The following is a 20,370-nucleotide window of genomic DNA, read 5'->3' as shown; positions in this document are numbered from 1 at the left end:
AGTCTTGGTTATTCCTACAAATCTGTTCAGAGTTGACAGCCATTGAAACGTAGAGAGATGTGAGAATTTTAAGCTCAGTATCACGATTTCAGGTCGAACCACACAAAAGGTGACTTTTTAAAAAAAAATTGTAAAGATGGTTTAAAGGCAGGTTCTGAACTGTACAATTTGTATAAGAAAATTAAATGTTAAAAGTCCTCCTTTCTCAAGTGTAACCTACTGTAAATGCATTTTAGTATTATGATTATAGTATCCTTTCGTCTGACTGGATTCTAAGATTGAAGGGCTTGAAAAGTTCCTTCTAAATATTTTCCAGCACGTTTTGCTTTGCAGAGTGCCAAGCACTCTAATTGCTAATAGATATAATAGGAAACTAATGCAAAAGCTATAGCACTTTATTGGAAGCCTGATGTAATTCATGACATTTTCTAGAAATATCACGCACTGCATAGATAACAGGTACAGATATCATGCTGTGCTCTGAAAATAGTGACTTACGGTAGAAAACATTAAATAAAAGCAAAACTGAAAATTGAGTCAATTTTCTAAAACTATTGAGTACAAGTTTGACCATGGTGTGATCTAAACAGGTCTTGACCAGTCATATTCACCACAGTAATAATTAGACAGATCTGTGTAACTGTGTTCCATATTTTGGGAAAAAAACCCCCCCGCCCCACCCTCCCCTGGTCAAAAAATTGTCCAAGCTATAATGTTAGAATCCTCTCCAGGAAAAGAATTTGTGGAAAAGTCTGTAATGCCAATTAATACATGCTCACAATAAGTCATCTCCTTGTTGCATCAGATTTTACTTTTGATCATTTATTTTATGTTCCAGTTTTGTTATGTGTTTTAATTCAACACTCTTCCTAACAATTCTACATTTTTGTTTTTTTTCTTCTATTAAGATGCACAATTCAGTTATCCCTTTACCACTGTATTCATGGAGATGAATACTACATTCACTATTTTCTGGACACTATAGAGATAGCTAAAGAACACCTGATTTACTGTTCAATAATTATCAAAGTTCAAAATTATCTGTCAAAATTTTACAGGGATAACTAATCAATGACTGGAATCAAGGCAACACAAGGTTTATGAATATAGTTGTATAGGCTTCAATTATTTTTCTTTGGGCTACTTAAAATGGCTTCTGATCCTAACAAAGTTAAAATTAAAGGCATCAAAAAAATTTGGCACCAATGTTACAAATTGTATTAAGTAGCTTCAGGAGTAGGGAAGGGGTATTCTAGAAAGGCGTGGTCTAACATTTGTTAATACTATGATTGATATCAGCAAAGTACAGTACCATTACCAAATGCTAGTATGAAAGAATGACACAGCATTAAACAGCTGTTCAACTAACAAAGGACTTCAGGGTTTTCAAAGCATATGCATTTATTTTTCTCAGACAGGTGGACAGCCAGTGACTGTCAGGATTGGTCAACAGCTGTATTATTGAGGACATCCTCAATAGATGCTTCATCTTGGTAAAAGATGAAACACACTATTTTTAGGAACGAAAGTGAACTGACTTTTACTAACTCATTCAACAGTATCATACTTGCACATGTACTTACGTGGTCAATATTAGTCAGCTAAGAATCAGTCCTCCAGTACCAATGTATATATAAGTTATTGCTTTAAACACTCATAACAGTATAGACAGATTGCGTTACTGAGAAGTAGTGATCTCAACATAAATTTTCAAGATGATGGATGTATTCATTAGAACAATGGTGAGTTTAATTTTTAAAAAAAAAATTCACAGCTGACTCCACATCATTAATAATCTACCAGCAAGCATGGACCAAATAATTCACAGTGGAAGTATGGTAAAATCAAACTCTGTTCAGTTGTTCAGTTTGGTACTATAGTTCCAAATATTAATATTTAGGAAAGGGATAAATAAACATGTGCAACTTCTTTTTAGATCTTTCATTGGCCAACAGTGCAATGCTGAGGGTTTCAGCAGAATTTAAGCATTCTGCCTGCTGCAGTACTATGTGTAAATAATATTTGATCAGCATTATCTTGTTACAATTCTGCTTAAAATTGCTATTGAACTGCTTTGGTTTTCCATGTACCTTGTTCTGAAGGACAGATGTTGTACAAACAGGACTAAACTAGTGAGACCATAGGGAAAGCATATTGGCATACAAGCTTGTACCAGAATGACGGTTAAAATAATTCAACCCTTCTTAAAAAAAAATAGGATCAACACTTTGTGGCCTAATCAGTGAATGAGACAGTTACTTAGATTCAGCCTCCAATCTTCTGCAGTGGAAGTAGAGACTGAGGACCAAAATTAAATCAAAGTAACTGAACAGATTTGACTTGTGCAAGTATAATGTCAGGTCACTAAAGTGGAATTGTAGATGTATTATTGCGTAGATAAACATTTAATGAATTTATACCTATGGAAATCTGATGTGACACCAGGCCGTAAGCCATCAGCATAACATACAAGTATTGTAATGAAGAGCTGACAAAGCCATTTTGATCTTGCTTTGAAATTACAAGATCACACTTGAGAACCAAGGTGTAGTAATTTTACCACACAATGACCACCAATGGAAGCAGGCTAAGCTTTTCTATGCAACTTGGGTTACCTTTAAACTGTCAATACGGTGCTATTCATCTAAAGAAAATCTTTAGCTTCTACGTTAGCTGGGTGCTCTGGTTTGGCAACAAGGTATTTTGTGAAACCACTGCTGTAATTCTGTAAACAAGTTAGTGTCACCATTTGTTTTAGGTTACCATTCATTTTAGGTATAAGACATTACAACTAGTTCCAGTCTGCAACTACAGTTTTTAGGTATTATTCAGAAATACTGTTAAATTTCATTGATATTTTGTGTAAACATAAGTGGATCTTACGAATTTTCAAAAGAAATTTGAATCATTGTGCAAAATACTCTAGTAAACGATAATTTGGTGTTAATCATGATCATAAACAAAAGGTCATGACTCTTTACCCTTGTTGCTACTTGACACGTGTCAATCCATGATGACGCCTTCGGAACAGCAGTCATGGTTCAATCCTTCTAGTTAAATTCTGTGCAAACTGATCAGATGCAAGTGCAAGATTTCTGCTTTGCTCCAGGCAGTCACGAGAACGGTTCACCTGATAAAACTTCACAAATCATCATCGCCGATTCCCTCAAAGGCATAGTTACCATGGAAGTCATTAGCACGGATGTCACTGGAGGAATTAGATGTGCCAATTCCTCGGATGCTAACGGAAGACAGCTTACTCTGCAAGATGAGCACAGAAGCTCAATGAATAAAATGTTTCAGTTGACAAGAATCAGTTAAAAATAGTTAATACTATTAAAATATTTAATGCCCGCAAAAGCTAATATTGAGATTTTGGTAAACTGAATTAACAAAGTAGTTAAAGGATTGAGTGTGTAATGGATTAGAACAGCATTTTATCATCTTTGTAGTACAGAACTTGAATATTGCTGAAAAGAGAAGCATGTTGCTGAAGCTTTTCATCTTGCATTGATCAAACAAACGCAAGAATGCCAAATTTCAAACGATCACAACAATTTATACCACAGGAGAAAAGGGGTGCTGATTGGTTGGTCAAATTACTCTAATTGGCCAAGGTGTTGCCATAGAGAAAGTGATGGGAAACTACAGGCTCATGCCCACGCTGGCTCTTTGAAAAGCTTATCCAATCTAGATCCACATCCCAGCTTTTTTCCATAAACCTATAAATTAGTCCTTGGGTATAAGTACATATTCAATTACCTTTTGAAAGTTCCTATTGCAGCCCCAACTCTAACCCCTATACCGTTTGACTCCCTTGTCAATCAAGAATCTAACCTGGCCTTAAAAATATTCAATGACCATGCCTCCACTGCTCTCTGGGGTAGAGGTTTCCACAGACCAACAACCTTTGGAGAAAATTTTTTCCTCATCTGCATCTTAAATGGAAGACCCCTTATTTTTAAACTGGATCCCCTAGTTCTAGTCTCTCCCATAAGGTGAGACATTCTCTCAGCATCCACCCTGTCAAGTCTCCTCAGGATCTTATATGTTTCAGTATGATCACCTCTTATTCTTCTAAACTCCATTGGATAAGGCCTAATCTTTCCTCTTGAAGATAAATTCTCCATCCCACGAATCAGTTGAGTGAACTTTCTCTGAACTGCTTCTAATGCAATTACTCCAGATGTGCTCTTACCAACAATCTGTACAATTGTACAAAACTTCTCTACTTGTATATTCCATTTCCCGCGCTATAAATGACAACATCCCACTTGTCTTCCTAATCACTTGTAACTGCATATTAACATTTTGGGATTCATGTACCAGGACATCCAAATCCCTCTACACCGTAGGGGTCTGATCTCTCTCAATTTAAATAATATATCCTATTTTTCTATCCTTCCTGCCAAATTAGTCAAGTACACATTTTCCTACATTATACTCCATCTGCCAAGTTTTTACCCACTCACTTAACCTATCTAAATCCCTTTGTAGACTCATTATTGTCCACCTCACAACTTACTTTCCTACACCTTAACAAGATCTTAAGCTTTTGTGGAAAAACTGACTTCTCTTGTGCCAAATATATTAAATCTGTGACCTGTAACCAATTCACTTACCATACTGAACAGATTCACCCTGCTTGGTCTATCAAAACCCCTGAATTTTGAATACCTCCATTAAGCGTCTCCATAACCTTCTTTGCTCTGAGAACAATCCCAATTTCTTAAGTATCTTTATATAACTTTTATCCCAGCAAATCTCTTCTGTACCTCTCTAAAGCTTGATGTTCTTCCAAAACTGTGGTACCCAGAATTGTACATTTCTTCTTTATAGACAGTCCCTCGAAATTGAGGATGACTTGCTTCCACTTCAGTTTGATAGGTTCAGAAATGGCTGATAAGTTCAAAACGTGATCTGCAGATTCTGCCAAATGTGGGGCAATGGTACTTGAAGGGTTGGGTAGATAGGTTGTTCGGAAGTTTGTGTGCTCCATCTGACACCCTGACTTCATCTCTGCACACTTCCAAAGTCTCTGTGTTAAGTGCCTTCCCGAATGAGCCCTCTCCATTTTGGTCAGTCACAAGCCAGGGTCTCCCAGGAGTTGGCGGGTGTGTTTGACTTCTTCAGGGATGCTTTGATAATATTCCTAAAGTGTTTCTGCTGTCCTCCTGGGAGTTGCCTGCCTCAACTGAGTCCAGAGTAGAAGAGCAGTTGCTTCAGGGATTTGGTGTCAGGCATCTAAGCTGGCTTTGAGTGATTAGTGCCCTGATACTGGTCAAGTTGGCTTGGGAGAGGATGATGCTGTTGGACCCCCTTTCTGGATTTGGAGGGTCTTGCAAAGGCAGTGCTGGTGGTACTTTCCAGTGCTTTGAGATGCCTGTTGTGGGTCATTCAAGTCTCCGAAGCATATGGGAGCAGAGATTACTGCCGCCAGGTAAACCATGACTTTTGTCTCAATTTTGAGATCCAGGATTGTACACAATACTTCAGCCGAGGTCCAACTGCTGATTTGTAAAGGTTTAGCATAACTTCCATGCTTTTGTATATAATGCTCCTATTTACAAAGCCAAATAACACATGCCTTCTTAATCAGCTTACCAACTTGCCCTATTAACTTAGAAGAGTTCTGTACCCCAAGAGCCCTATGCTTCTGCACCCCTCACAATTGTACAGTTTAAATTATACTGCCTCTCCATGTTGTTCCTCCAAATGTGCATCACTTCACAATTATCCATATTAAACTGCATCTGCCACATGCCTACTCATTTCACCAGCCTACACCCACCTGAAGCCTGCCACTATCCTGTCTACTATTTAGTGCATTGCTAAGTTTTGCATCATCCATATATCGTAATTATACACCTAATTCCTCAGTTTAGGCCATTTATAAATATGAAAGCAATAGCCCTAATACCTGGGACTCTATTCCATACTTCCTCTAGTCAACAACCATTAATTCACCAGTATACTGGTCCTATCTTTTTGACAATTATGGTTTGATTCAGTGGGCGGAAAAATGACAAATGGAATTCAATCCAGAAAAGTGCAAAGTAATAAATTTGGGGAGGGCAAACAAAGCAAGGGAATACTCAATGGCAAGTTATGGAGAGGGATCGAGGAAGTGACAGACCTTGAAGTGCATGTCCCATAGGTCCTTAAAGGTGACAGGACAGGTGGACAAGGTGGTCAAGAAAACATATGGAACGCTTTCCTTTATTGGGTGAGGTATTCAATACAAAAGCAGGGATATAATGAAGGAACTGCATAAAACACTGGTTAGGCCACAGCTAAGATTTTGTGTACAGTTCTGGTCATCATATTACAGGAAGGATGTCATTACTCTGGAGGGAGTACAGAGGAGCAGATGAATGTTGCCAGGGCTTGAAAATTGCAGCTATAAGGAGAGATTGGATAGGCTAGGGCTGTTTTCCTTAGAATAGAGGTGGCTAAGGGGTGACCTAATTGAGGTGTACAAAATTATGAGGGGCCAAGATAGGGTAGACAGGAAAGACTTGTTTCCCCTAACTGAGGGGTCAATTACCAGGGGCATGGATTTAAGGCGATTAGTAGAAGGATTTAGCAGGGACATGAGGAAAATCTTTTTCACCCAGAGGTTGGTGGGTGCCTGGAATTCATTGCCTAAGTTGGTGGTTGAAGCTGAAATGCTCAACTCATTTAAAAGATATCTGAAGCGCTTTAACCAGCAAAGCTATGGACCAGGTGCAGGAAAGTGGAATTAAAATAAGCCACTAGTTTATTTTCTCTCTTTTTTTGGCTGGCGTAGACACAATGGGCTGAATGGCCTCTTTCTGCACTTTAACTTTTCTATGGTTCTATGTACCTACTGTCCCTTTAATTCCATGTGTTTCTACTTTTTCCACAAAAGACAAAATGTGGTACTTTATCAAATGGTTTTTGAAAGTCCATTTATACAGTATCTTTATCAACCCTCTCTATGGAAAGAACTCAATCAGGTTCATCAGGCATTGACTTTAACAAATCTATGTCAGCAGTTCCTTAACTCATGCTTCTCCAAGTGGGAATAAATTTTGTCCTTGACAATGGTCTCTAGTAGTTTTCCCTTCACTGATGCAGAAAATGTATTATGCTTAATGCAGAAAAATTGTCCATTAACCTGCTTCCCTATTTTTCTCCTTCAGTCTTAAATCATATTCTGAATAGGTGCACTGTGAAAGAGTACAGAACGATTCTGTTGGTAACCTACTCACCCATAAGAGGAAAAAGTACAATCTGAAACTTAACGAAATGTGATCCACCACCCCCACACCTCAGTGGGTTTGCCTTTTTAATGCTCATCAATAGGTCAAATTATATAGAGAATAAGAATATGAATTATCATTAACATGCACATCACGCATTCTCCAAAAAAGCAACCATGCCGGTGGTTGCTTAAATCCAAATGCAGGCTTTTTACATTAAGTTGACAGAACTTTGTTTAGGCATCAGATCATCTAAACAAAACAAGGCAAAAAAAAAAATTAAGTTTACAATATAAAATCCTAATTTTAAGTCAGCTTGAACAGTTTTACTCACCGAGAGCTTGACAATGGGCTCTCTGTTTGAATCAGGAGAATCCTAGAGAAACATCAAATGGTCATTCCCTTAGCAATTTTAAGTGCTGCATCTATTTATGTTTGAACAAAGTGCAACAATATTGATTTCACAATTTACTTCAAGGAAATATTAAAAGTCCAGGCAATGTTACTGCATCAGTGATGCTGATGCTTTTTTTCAGTTTATTTTGCAAAGTTAGTGGATGAAAGACTAACAAATTATATTAATTAGGTCAAAACCATCAAATAGTAAGATTATTTATGGAACCCCATAAATAGTTTATGCAGTCATCACATCTCAGTGAAGATTAAGCTCTGCTTGGATGGAGTCCTCAAATTTTTGCTCTTCTAACACCGGAGACAAGGATGAGTCCAGTAATTTTATACAAAATGAATTAATCTATTATTCATTATGTTGTTGCTTCCAAGATCTGTGTTTATCTTCCCTACAACTCCATGTTTGGATCTCTCCAATCAGGTGTCCGCTCTGCCACAATACTGAAACTGCTCTTATCAAAGTTAAAAATGACATCCTGTTTGGCTATGACAAAGGTAAACAAACACTCCCCCCTCATCCTGTCTGCAATGTTTAACACGGTTAACTACAACATCCTCCCCTAATCTCACTGCACTCACCTGCTTTCATTTTTATCTATTAAAACAGAGAATCACCTGCAATTGCTTCTCTTTCCACTCTAATGTCATGATCTCTAGCATTCCCCAGGGTCTATCCTTGGTTCCCTCTGTATCTGAATGCATGCAATTTTCGTAACAAGATGACAAATTGATAGCACAAATAGAAATAAATGGATATGATTTCATAGCCATTACTGAGACGTGGTTGCAAAGTGACTAAGGCCACAAGCTAAAAGGAGGATAGGAGAAAAAAAAAAGGACAAGGAGGTGGGGTTGCTTTGTTAATAAAAGATGAGAACAATACAGTCATGAGAAATTATCTTGGTTTGGAAGATCAAACTGTAGAATCAGTTAGGGTGGAGGTAAGAAATAGCAAACTAAAATCGTCACTGTTGGAAGCAGTTTATAGGCTCCCTAATAATAACTACATTGTAGGATAGAGCATCCATCAAGAAATAATGGGGACTAAGAAAGGAACCACAATAATCTCGTGGGCAATTTTAATTTTCATGCAATTTGGACAAGTTCATAAGAGTACATTCGGGACAGATTTTTAGAACAATACATTCCGGAACCAATCAGGGAACAGGCTATTTTAGAGCTAGTAATGAGAGAGACAGAGGGTTAGTTAATGGTCTCATAGCAAAGGATCCTCTGGGCAAGAGCGGTCAAAGTATGTTAGAAGTTCACATCCAGATTTAGGGTGAGAAACTTAGGTGTGAAACTAGTTTCCTAAATTTAAATAAAGGCAATTACAAAGACAAAGTTGGTTACAATGGACTGGGAAAATAGGTTAAAAGGTAAGATGGTAGATAAACAGTGGAAGATATTTAAGGAGATACTTCAAAGATCTCAAAGACAGATTCTCTAGAGAAAGTAAGACTCTATAAGAAGGGTGTACCATCCGTGGTTAACTAAGAAATTAAACATGTTGTTAAATTGAAAGAAAAGGTGTACAATGTTGTGATGATTGTTGATAGGCCAGAATATTGGGAAAATTTCATAAACCTGCATAGAATGACTAAAAAAAGGAGAACTTAGAATAAGAGTAAATTAACAAGAAAGAAAAACAGACAAGAAAAGCTTCTACAAGTATATAAAAAGGAAAAGAGTAGCTGAAGTAAATGCTGATCCCTTAGAGGATGAAAATGGAAAAATAATGGGGAATAAGAAAATGGCAGAGACCTTGAAGAAATATTTTGCATCTGTCTTCACTGTGGAAGACATAAAAAGTCCCTATGGTAGAAAATCAAGGGGTAAAAGGAAGAGAGGAACTCAAAACAATCACTATCATTAGAAAAAATGCTAGGTAAACTAAATGGGACTAAGGGCTGAAAGGCCTCTTGGACTTGATGGCCTACATCCCAGATTGCTAAAAAAAAAATTGCTGCAGAGATAGTGGATGCATTGACTGTAATCTTCCAAAAATCTCTAAATTCTGGAAAAGTCCCAGTGGATTGGAAAACCGCAAATGTAACACCGCTATTCAAGAAAGGAGGGAGACAGGAAACAGTACCTGCATTGGGCTGGCCTGAATGGTCCCTGGGCGTCACCACCCAAATCCACTTCGGCACCTTAAAAGTGTGGCTGTGCACCTGGCCAAGACCTGCACGGGAGGGAGGGCAGGGTGGGGCGGGGTGGCCGTAGGCCTGGAGGGAAACTGAATAAAGGGTGAAGGCTACTGACCAGAAACTGAACTGGACAAGCCATATAAATACTGTGTTTACAAGAACAAGTCAGAGGCTAGGAATCCTAAAGCAAGTAAATCACCTCCTGAATCCCCAGAGCCTGTCCACCATCTACAAGGTACAAGTCAGGATTGTGACAGAATACTCTCCACTTGCCTGGATGAGTGCAGCTCTAATACCACCATCCAGGACAAAGCAGCGCTCTTGATTAACAACCCATCCAACAAAAATTCACTCCCTCCACCACCAACGCACAGTGGCAGCAGTGTACACCATCTATAAGATGCACTGCAGCAACTCACCAAGGCTCCTTAGACAGTACCTTCCAAATCCATGACCACTGCCATCTAGAAGGACAAGGGCTGCAGGTAGATGGGAACACCACCACCTGGAAGTTCCTCACCAAGCCACCCACCATCCTGACTTCGAGATATATCATCGTTCCTTCACTGTAGCTGAGTCAAAATCCTAGAACTCCTTCCCTAACAGCACTGTGGGTATACCTCAGCATTATGGACTGCAGCAGTTCAAGGCAGCTCACAACCACCTTCTCAAGAGCAATTAGGATAGGCAATAAATTTTGGCCTAGCCAGCGACACCCACATCCCATGAATGAATAAAAAATTATGTGGCGCAGCCAGCTGCTAGAGGACAGGAATATTAGCAGCCTGGGGAATCAGCAGTTTACCATGCACTGTACAGTATTTAACAAAAATTCAGGTAGTTGTGAAAGCTGAAAGTGAAACTAAATTTTGGCACGCTTCGCAATGCATACACTAATAATATCAACTGTGTTGAATATAAATATGGCTGGTAATGCTATTTGGGAAAGTCCCATTTTTAAAAACCGTTCTAAACTGAAAATGTGTTTCTAGAACACACTTTGGGCAGAGGGTTACCTTTATTTCAACTCACTTCTGGACGGCCTCTTACATCTACCCTCCATAATCTTGAGGTCATCCAAAACTCTGCTGCTGTGTCCTTACTCGCACAAATCCTATTGACCACATCCACCATTATCCTCTTTGATCTATATTGGCTCCCAGAAAAGCAATGCCTCAACATTAAAATTCTCACCCCGTTTTCAAACCCCTCTATGGCTTTACCCCTCCCTATCACTATAGTTTTTTCCAGCCTTACCGAAAATTTGCACTCCTCTAATTCAGATCTCTTGAGCATCCCTGATTTAAATTGCTCCACCTATGGTGGCTGTGCCTTCAGCTGCCAAGGTCCTAAAATTCTGGAATTCTCTTCCTAAACCACTTTGCCTAATTTTTCTCCGTGATGCTGCTTAAAAGCTACCTCTTTGCCCAACCCTTTGGTCATTTGCTCCAATATCTCACACGGCTCAGTGTCAAACTTTGCTTTATAATGCTCCTGTGAAATGCCTTGGAAAATTTTAGTACATTAGAGACAATATGAAAATGTAAATAGCTGTTATTAGCCACCTGGGATACAAGATGTATTTTTTAAAAAAATATTATATACCATTAAAAACCACAGGTTTACAGACAATTGGTAAAAGTTGATAGTTTCAGAGCAACAGCTGACTAGGTTGCATTTCAGAATGTATTTGGCGCGGGGGGGGGGGGGGGGTGCGGTGGATGGGAAGAAAGTTAAGGACCCCTTGAGATTTTAAACAAAAATGCACATAAGAGGGGGAATTGGGAAAAATATTATATTTAATTTTGAAATTAAGGTTTAGATTTAACAGAGCTGTTTTTGATGGATATGATGCAGGCAGGGGCTCTGTATGCACATAATGTGGGACAGGAGTCACCAAAATTATAATAAAAAGCCCACTTGTGTCATCAGCTTTTTGCATTGCAGATCAATGCCTCCTAGTAGTTGTCGATCCCAGGACAGACCATGGGCCATTCAATCCTCCATGGTTACCCATCTTACTGAAGAGGAAACAAAACTGCAAGGTAAAATGTTCTAACCAGAAGTGGAGGGGATTTCACAGCTTGCTGGCTGTCTGACCGGCGTAATGCACCATTCATACGCTTCTTCAGCATCTACAGGTTGATGAAAAGAAAAGAAAAAATTAGAAATGCAAATGCCTGTTAGTTCTGAAGGAACACTCTCCACTTGTCTGGATGGGTGGAGCGCACACAGAGTAAGCCCTATATCCAGAGCAAGATACTGACTTGACTGGCGCCCCAAGGAGGTAGTAGTTAACGGATGTTTTGTAGGCTGGAGGAAGATTTGTAATGGAGCTCCCCAGGGGTTAGTGTTAGGATCTCTGCTCTTCCGAATATATGTTAAAGGCCTAGATGTTGGTGTACAGGATCCAAATTCAAAATTTGTGGACCAAACTAAATTGGAAGTATTGTGAACTGTGAGAAGGGTAGTGCAGAACTTCAAAAGGATATAGACATGTTGGTGGAATGGATGGACAAGTGGCAGATGAAAATTAATGCAGAGAAGTGTGAAATGATTCATTCTGGTGGGAGGAATGCAGAGACACAATATAAAATACAGGGTACAATTCTAAATGGGGTGCAGGAGTATAGGGACTTGGGCATATATGTGCATATTGAAGGTGGCAGGACAGGATGAAAGACCATCCTAGGCGTAGAGTGCAAAAACAAGAAAGGTACAGAACACTGAGTCGGCCTCAGCTGGAGCATTGCATCCAGTTCTGGGTACCACACTTTAGGAAGGATATGAAAGCATAACAGTAGTGGAGAAAAGAGTCACAAGAATGGTTCCAGAGGTAAGGAACTTCAGTTACATAGATAGTAGAAGTGGGATTGTTTTCCTTGGAGAAAAGGGTTGTGATGTATTCATGCATTTGGTAGACGTATTCAGTCACGAGGGGGTCTGGAGAGAGTATATCGGGAAAAACTGATTGTATTAGTGAAAAGATCAAGAAAGGAGGGCACAGATTTAAGGTAATTGGCAGAAGAAGCAATGTGACGTGAGAAAAAACATTTTCACAGCGCGTGTGTGCTTGAGGCAGGTTCAATTAAGGCATTCAAGGGGAAATTGGAATATTATCTGAAAAGAAAGAATATGCAGGGCTATTGGGAGGTGAGGGAAAACCAGCACAGACACAACAAGCCAAATGGCCTCCTTGTGTTGTAAGCATTCTGTGTTCTACCAGCTTAAACCTCTATTCCCTATACCACTGGTGTACCTATCTACAGGATATGCTGAATGACTCACCACAGGTTTCCTTGGCATCCCCTCCCAAATAAGCAAACTCCACCATAGAAGAACAAGTGCAGCAGGTGGATAGAAATACCATCACCTCCAGGTCAGACATCACCACGACTTGGACATATCACCATTCCTTCCTCATTGTTGGGCCAAATTCGAAAACTCTATCTAACAGTGTTGAGAGAGCACCTTCACCACACAAACTGCTGTGGTTCAAGACCAGCCATCACCTGATCCTGGGCAACTTGGGATGGGTAATAAACAATGACATCTACATCCCAAGAATGAATCAAAAACTTCTCACACACTCACCCACCCTCCGCCTCCCTCATTCACATACACTCGCCCTTGCTCACTTACCCTCTCTCTCTCTCACAGAGACGTATGCACACTCTCCTCTCTCTCTCTCTCACACTGCACTAAACGTTGATACATCACAACTGCAGCACCTGTGTTTTTAAAGTGTTATGCCATTTACTGTTAGGATCAATTTTTTTCTGACAAAGCTCCTGTGAAGTGCCTTGGGAAGTTTTGCCAAGTTATAAACACTATATAAATGCAAGTTGTCGGTGTTGATGCAGGTCAATATTCACAATATTCAAACTGTCTCAGTGGACAACAATAAAGTGCTGCACTTCCTCCATCAATGCATGGATCATAATATCCCACACCTGGAGTGTGGGATAGATTATTGCTTAAAATTCATGAGCCCCTGACCTAACAAACATAAAAATAATTGAATTCACCTTCTTTATGTTGCCACCTGATTTCTTCACCATTAGTTCATCCACCATTGCTTGCAAAGAAATACTCATCATTATTGCCTAATTTAAAAAAGAAACATCAGTCAGAACAGATTTCAGCAGCATATTAAATTTCCATGCTGTTGCACGTGATGTTTGGTGTTTAAGACAGAATCATACATTGGAGCATTATAGATTGCAGACAGCGCCCAGCAGGGGCTGAAAGCAAGAAAATTCTGGTGAACAATTGGCTCTGAATGCTTCTGCATAAAGTGGCAGATCCAAGACAGCATCAGCATAGACCTGTACGAAGCTCATTTGTCTTTAAGGTGGTTCCGGATGTAGGAAAAATGGACTTTTAAAACATGCCAAGCTCTGGGAAAACTAAACGCTGATACTAGATTTCTGGGTAGCTGATCCAACACTGGGGAACAAGGTGAACAAAAAAAATTCCTAGAATTAGCAGCTGTTTCTAGTTGCTAGTTCTTGGAAAACAGAGTTCTATGAAGGTTACTTAATAAACGGGTCATATGCTACCTGGCCAGATAAGGAACATCTGGGAGTGTCACCAAGAAAAACTATATTCTTGCTTAATTATATCCGGCCTTGGTAGACAAATTAAACTCAATTAAATCATACTTAGCATATATCTATTTAAAATGCATTGCTTCAGACTCAACTCAGGCAGTGAAAAGCCAAACAATAAAGCAGGTAGAACATGAGCCAGACTTTTAAGAAATTAAATGTATAAGCAATTGTGTTTTTGACACACTCACTAAAAATGATTTCCCAATTCATGGGAAGGTTTTAGAAGAAAGGGTATTGAAGACTTCAGAAAGTCAAAGGAAAGGATGAGAATTAAAGAAAGCATATCAAATAAAGTTTATTTTGAGAAAGGTAAACATTGTTAAGATGACAGCTCAGGAAACAAGGGCAGAGATAACATATTTGCAAGGCTGGATGGTCGCACACGATGATAGAATGAAGGAAGTAATGTGATGATAAGGATGGAGTTCAACCCTGCAGTTAAGCTCAAAGGCGTTCCAAAGGGAGGCAGACTACCAAACTCTACTACAATTAACTTCAGAAGCACAAGCTTATATGTTTGTTAGCGTCACCAAAGGGTAGTCCTGTTGTTAAAGCTGTTAAAATATCAGCAAGGAATCTAACTGTAAACGTAACCTTGCTAACTTCATAAAAGAGATTTGACAGATGTGCTAAAAATGAAAGAAAATAGGTGGAGAGAAACTATTGCCATTAACAGAGGATCAAGACCAAGAAGACACTGATTTAAAAAACACCAAGAACAATTTAAGGAAAAACGTTCCCTTTTAAAAACGCAGCAAGTGTTTACAATCTGGAATGCACTGACCTAGAGTGCAGTTGAAGCAGATTCAATTGTGGCTTTCAAAAGGAATTGGATGAGTGCCTAAAAGAGAAAAAAATTGCAGCACTCTCAGTAAAGTGAGGGGAGTTCGATTATTTGAGTTGCTTTTGCCGAGAGCCAACACGGATGGATGACAAGGGCCAAATGGTCTCCTTCAACGCTGCAACCATTCTATGAGATGAACTAAATATTGAGCATAAGTACTATGAAGCAAATCCTAGTTAATGGTGAGATACTGCAATATACTTCCGTGTTTAATGTCTTAAACTCATCAGCCAATATCTGCCAGAGTACTTTGCGAATTCCCAATGCTTAATCTCATGGTTCAATTAATGTTGCTTTGAGGCATTGGATAAGGGGGAACTAGTAGATGTGGTGTATTTAGAATTCCAAAAGGCATTCGATAAGGTGCCATATAAAAGGTTACTGCACAGGATAAGAGCTAATAGTGCTGGGATTAATATATTAGCACAATAGAGGGTTGGCTAACGGACAAAAAAAGTTGGGATAAATGAATCATTTTCAGGTTGACAAACAGTAACTAGTCGGGTACCACATTATCAGTGCTGGTGCCTCAATTATTTACTCCCAGCACTATTAGTTCTTATCCTGTGCAGTAACCTTTTATATGACACCTTATCGAATGCCTTTTGGAATTCTAAATACATCACATCTACTAGTTCCCCTTTATCCACCCTGCTTGTTACACCCTTAAAAGAGCTCTAATAAATTTGTCATACACGATTTTGCTTTAATAAAACCATATTGACTCTGCTTGAATGTATTATGATTTTCCAAATGTCCTGCTACTACTTCCTTAATAATGGATTCCAACATTTTCCCAGTGACAGATGTTAGGATAATAATTTCCCGTCTCCCTTCTTTCTTGAATAAGAAAGTTGCACTTGTGGTTTTTGAAACCACTTGAACCATTCTGGAATCTAGGGTATTTTGGAAGATTACAATCCGGCCTGCCATTAATCTGCCCCACATTGAATGCCTTTTACTTAAATTTGATACCATCCTCCTCACATTGCTACCCTTTTTCAATAGGTTGTATCTTTAAGATTTAACTCTGCTGATGGTACAAAGATAGGTATGAAAAGAAGTTGTGACGAGAAGTCAAAGAGGTGGGCAATGGGATAGGACAGGTTTGGTGAGTGGGCAAAAATTTGGAAAATGGAGTATAACGTGGGAAAAAGCGAGGTTGTTTCCTTGCTTTGAAAAGCTGCAGGAAAGCTGTGACCTGACTGGTTGGTAGGAAATCTGCACCAAATTTGAAAATAAAACACTGCAAAGCTAATTAATAATGCATTATCTAAGTCGAGATGGCTGGGCAGGTGATATGCTGTAACTATATGATGTGGGAGCTGCAGATCCTATTGCAAACCGCATGACCACATCTGCAGCAAGTGTTGGTTGCTGGAGGAACTCTGGCTCAGAATTGATGAATTGGAGTCCGAGCTCCGGCACACCCGGGAGGGGGAGAGTTACCTGGACGCTTTGTTTCAGGAGGCGGTCAAACCCGGTAGATTAAGAGGCAGGTAGAGGGATCCTGTGGTCTGGAACAGAGGAGCCTCAGCTCTTGACCTTGTCCAACAGGTACGTGGTACTTGCTCCCTGTGTGGATGAGGAACAGGGCTGTAGGGAGGATGAGCCAGCTGACCGTGGCACAGGAGGCCATTCAACAGGGGGTAGCAAAAAGACATGGTAGTTGTAGGGAATTCTATAATTAGGGGAATTGATAGCATCCTTTGTAAGCAGGATCAAGAGTCCCGCATGGTATGTTGCCTGCCCGGTGCCAGGGTGAGGGACATCTCTGACCGGCTTGAAAGGATGTTGGAGAGGGAGGGGGGGGATCCAGTTATTGTGGTCCACGTCAGGACAAATAATAGGTAAGACTAGGATAGAGGACCTGTTTGGGGATTATCAGGAACTAGGAACTAAATTAAAGAACAGGTCCTCAAGGGTTATAATCTCCGGATTACTACCCGAGCCACATGCAAATTAGCATAGGGACGCGAGAGTAAGGGAAGTAAACACGTGGCTAAAGGAGTGATGCGGGAGAGAGGGGTTCCATTTCGTGAGGAACTGGCATCAATATTGGAACAGGAGTGATCTGTACCATTGGGATGGTCTCCACCTGAACCGATCTGGGACAATTCTTCTAGCGAAAAGGGTAAATAGGGTGATCAACAGGACTTTAAACTAGAAAGTGGGGGGGGGGGTGGAAGGAAGGGTATAACTCCAAGATGTATGACTAGTGGGAAACAAAGCAGGGGGTTAAGATGTGGGGGGGTGGATTCAACTTCATGGAAAATTATGAAAAAACTGAAAGGAAAGGAAAGCCCAGGAGAGGCTATTAAAGTCCCCAGAACACAAAATAGGACAGAGTGTTTGGAAAGGGCTAGGAATCTAACTTCAAGCACATCAGATAAAGGGATGACAATGAGAAAGGGGACAGGAAATACAGTACTGAAGGTGTTGTATCTGAATGCACGCAGTATACGAAATAAGGTAAACGAGCTTCTGGTGCAGATTGAAATTGGTGGTATGATGTGGTGAGCACTTCGGAAACATGGCTGCAAGGGGATCAGGACTGGGAACTAAATATCCAAAGATATACATCCTATCGAAAAGATAGGCAAGTTGGCAGAGGGGGTGGGGTTGCTTTGTTAGTAAGAAATGAAATTAAATCAATAGCAAGAAATGACATAGGATCAGATGATTTAGAATCTGTGTGGGTAGAGTTGAGGAACTGCAAAGGTAAAAAACCATAATGGGAGTAATGTACAGGCCTCCAAACAGTGGCCAGGATGTGGGGCACAAGATACACCAGGAAATAGAAAAGGCGTGTAAGAAAGGCAAGGTTACAGTGATCTTGGGGGGGGGTTTCAATATGCAGGTAGACTGGGAAAATTCAGTTGGTAGTGGATCCCAAGAAAAAGAATTTGTAGAATGTCTACGAGATGGCCTTTTGGAGCAGCTTGTGGTGGAGTCCACTAGGGAACAGGCAATTCTAGATTTAGTGATGTGTAATGAGGCAGATTGGATAAGGGAGCTTAAGGTGAAGGAACCTTTAGGAGGAAGTGGCCATAATATGATAGAATTTACCCTGCAATGTGAGAGGAAAAAGCTGGAATCAGATGTAACGGTATTACAGTTGAATAAAGGCAATTACAGAGGCATGAGGGAGAAGCTGGCCAGAATTGACTGGGAGATGAGCCTAGCAGGAAAGACAGTGGAACAGCAATGGCAGGAGTTTCTGGGAGTAATTTGGGAGACACAGCAAAAATTCATTCCTAGGAAGAAGCAGCATACTAAAGGGAGGACGAGGCAACCATGGCTGACAAGGGAAGTCAGGGACAGCATAAAAGCTAAAGAGAAAGCATACAATGCAGCGAAGAGCAGTGGGAAACCAAGGGATTGGGAAGCCTACAAAGATCAACAGAGGACAACTAAAAAAGAAATAAGGAGGGAGAAGATTAAATATGAGGGTAAACTAGCCAGTAATATAAAAGAAGATTACAAGAGCTTTTTTAGATTATATAAAGGGTAAGAGAGAGGCAAAAGTGGACATTGGGCCGCTGGAAAATGACGCTGGAGAAGTAGTAGTGGGGAACAAAGAAATGCTGAGGAACTGAATAGGTACTTTGCGTCAGTCTTCACGGTGGAAGACACAAGTAACATCCCCAAAGTTCAAGAGAGTTGGGGAGCAGAGGTGAATATGATGGCCATTACCAAGGAGAAGGTGCTAGGAAAACTGGAAGGTCTGAAGGTGGATAAATCACCTGGGCCAGATGGATTACACTCCAGAGTTCTGAAGGAGATAGCTGAAGAGATAGTGGAGGCGTTAGTGGTGATCTTTCAGGAATCACTGGAGTCAGGGAGGGTCCCAGAGGACTGGAAAATCGCTAATGTAACCCCCCTGTTTAAGAAGGGAGTGAGGCAAAAGCTGGAAAATTACAGGCTAATTAGCCTGACCTCGGTCGTTGGTCAGATTTTAGAGTCCATTATTAAGATGAGATTTCAGAATACTTGGAAGTTCATGATGAAAAAGGACAAAGTCAGCATGATTTCATCAAGGGGAGGTCATGCCTGACAAATCTGTTAGAATTCTTTGAAGAGGTAACGAGCAGGTTAGACAAAGGAGAGCCAATGGATGTTATCTACTTGGACTTCCAGGAGGCCTTTGACAAGGTGCTGCACAGGAGGCTGCTCAGTAAGATAAGAGCCCATGGTGTTAGAGGCAAGGTACTAGCATGGATAGATGATTGGCTGTCTGGCAGGAGGCAGAGAGTGGGGATAAGGGGGTCCTTCTCAGGATGGCAGCTGGTGACTAGTGGAGTTCCGCAGGGGTCAGTGTTGGGACCACAACTTTTCACTTTATACATTAATGATGTAGATGAAGGAACTGAGGGCATCCTGGCTAAGTTTGCAGATGATACAAAAATAGGTGGAGGGACAGGTAGTATTGAGGAGGCGGGGAGGCTGCAGAAGGATTTGGACAGGTTAGGAGAATGGGCAAAGAAGTGGCAGATGGAATACAACATGGAGAAGTGTGAGGTCATGCATTTTGGTAGGAAGAATAGAGGCAGAGACTATTTTCTAAATGGGGAGAGAATTCAGAAATCTGGAGTGCAAAGGGATTTGGGAGTCCTAGTCCAGGATTCTCCTAAGGTTAACTTGCAGGTTGAGTTGGTAGTTAGGAAGGCAAATGCAATGTTGGCATTTATTTCGAGAGGATTAGAATATAAAAGCAGGGATGTGCTGCTGAGGCTTTATAAGGCTCTGGTCAGACCACTTTTAGAATATTGTGAGCAATTTTGGGCCCCATATCTCAGGAAGGATGTGCTGGCCCTGGAGAGGGTCCTGAGGAGGTTCACGAGAACGATCCCAGGAATGAAAGGCTTAACATATGAGGAACGTTTGAAGACTCTGGGGCTATACTGAATGGAGTTTAGAAGGATGAGGCGGGGGGGGGGGGGAAAAAGAGAATTTGATTGAAACTTACAGAATACTGAAAGGCCTGGACAGAGTGGATGTGGGGAAGATGTTTCCATTAGTAGGAGAGACTAGGACCTGAGGGCACAGCCTCAGAGTAAAGGGAAGACCTTTTAGAACAGAGATGAGGAGAAACTTCTTTAGCCAGAGAGTGGTGAATCTATGGA

The 20,370-nt window shown here is 40.4% G+C and overlaps 1 protein-coding gene across 5 annotated transcripts in view; it reads right to left on the bottom strand.

The window, feature by feature from the left end:
• Nucleotides 1–801: 801 nt before the first annotated feature.
• Nucleotides 802–20,370, bottom strand: part of snx17 (sorting nexin 17) — an 89,026-nt gene continuing 69,457 nt past the window's right edge. For 4 of the 5 annotated variants that reach the window (XM_041187441.1, XM_041187443.1, XM_041187446.1 and 1 more), the window contains 4 exons: nucleotides 13,816–13,893; nucleotides 11,848–11,922; nucleotides 7,561–7,602; nucleotides 802–3,261 (listed from right to left, as the gene is read on the bottom strand). In XM_041187441.1, the coding sequence (XP_041043375.1) occupies nucleotides 3,142–3,261; nucleotides 7,561–7,602; nucleotides 11,848–11,922; nucleotides 13,816–13,893 (315 nt within the window). In that variant the 3' untranslated portion in view covers nucleotides 802–3,141. The remainder of the gene's footprint in view (nucleotides 3,262–7,560; nucleotides 7,603–11,847; nucleotides 11,923–13,815; nucleotides 13,894–20,370) is intronic. The other variant, XM_041187445.1, reaches the window with a different exon arrangement.

Source organism: Carcharodon carcharias, chromosome 5 (genome assembly GCF_017639515.1).
Source record: "Carcharodon carcharias isolate sCarCar2 chromosome 5, sCarCar2.pri, whole genome shotgun sequence".
Lineage (NCBI taxonomy): Eukaryota > Metazoa > Chordata > Chondrichthyes > Lamniformes > Lamnidae > Carcharodon > Carcharodon carcharias.
Note: the sequence above shows the minus strand (reverse complement) of the source record. Positions and strands in the feature narration are given on the sequence as shown.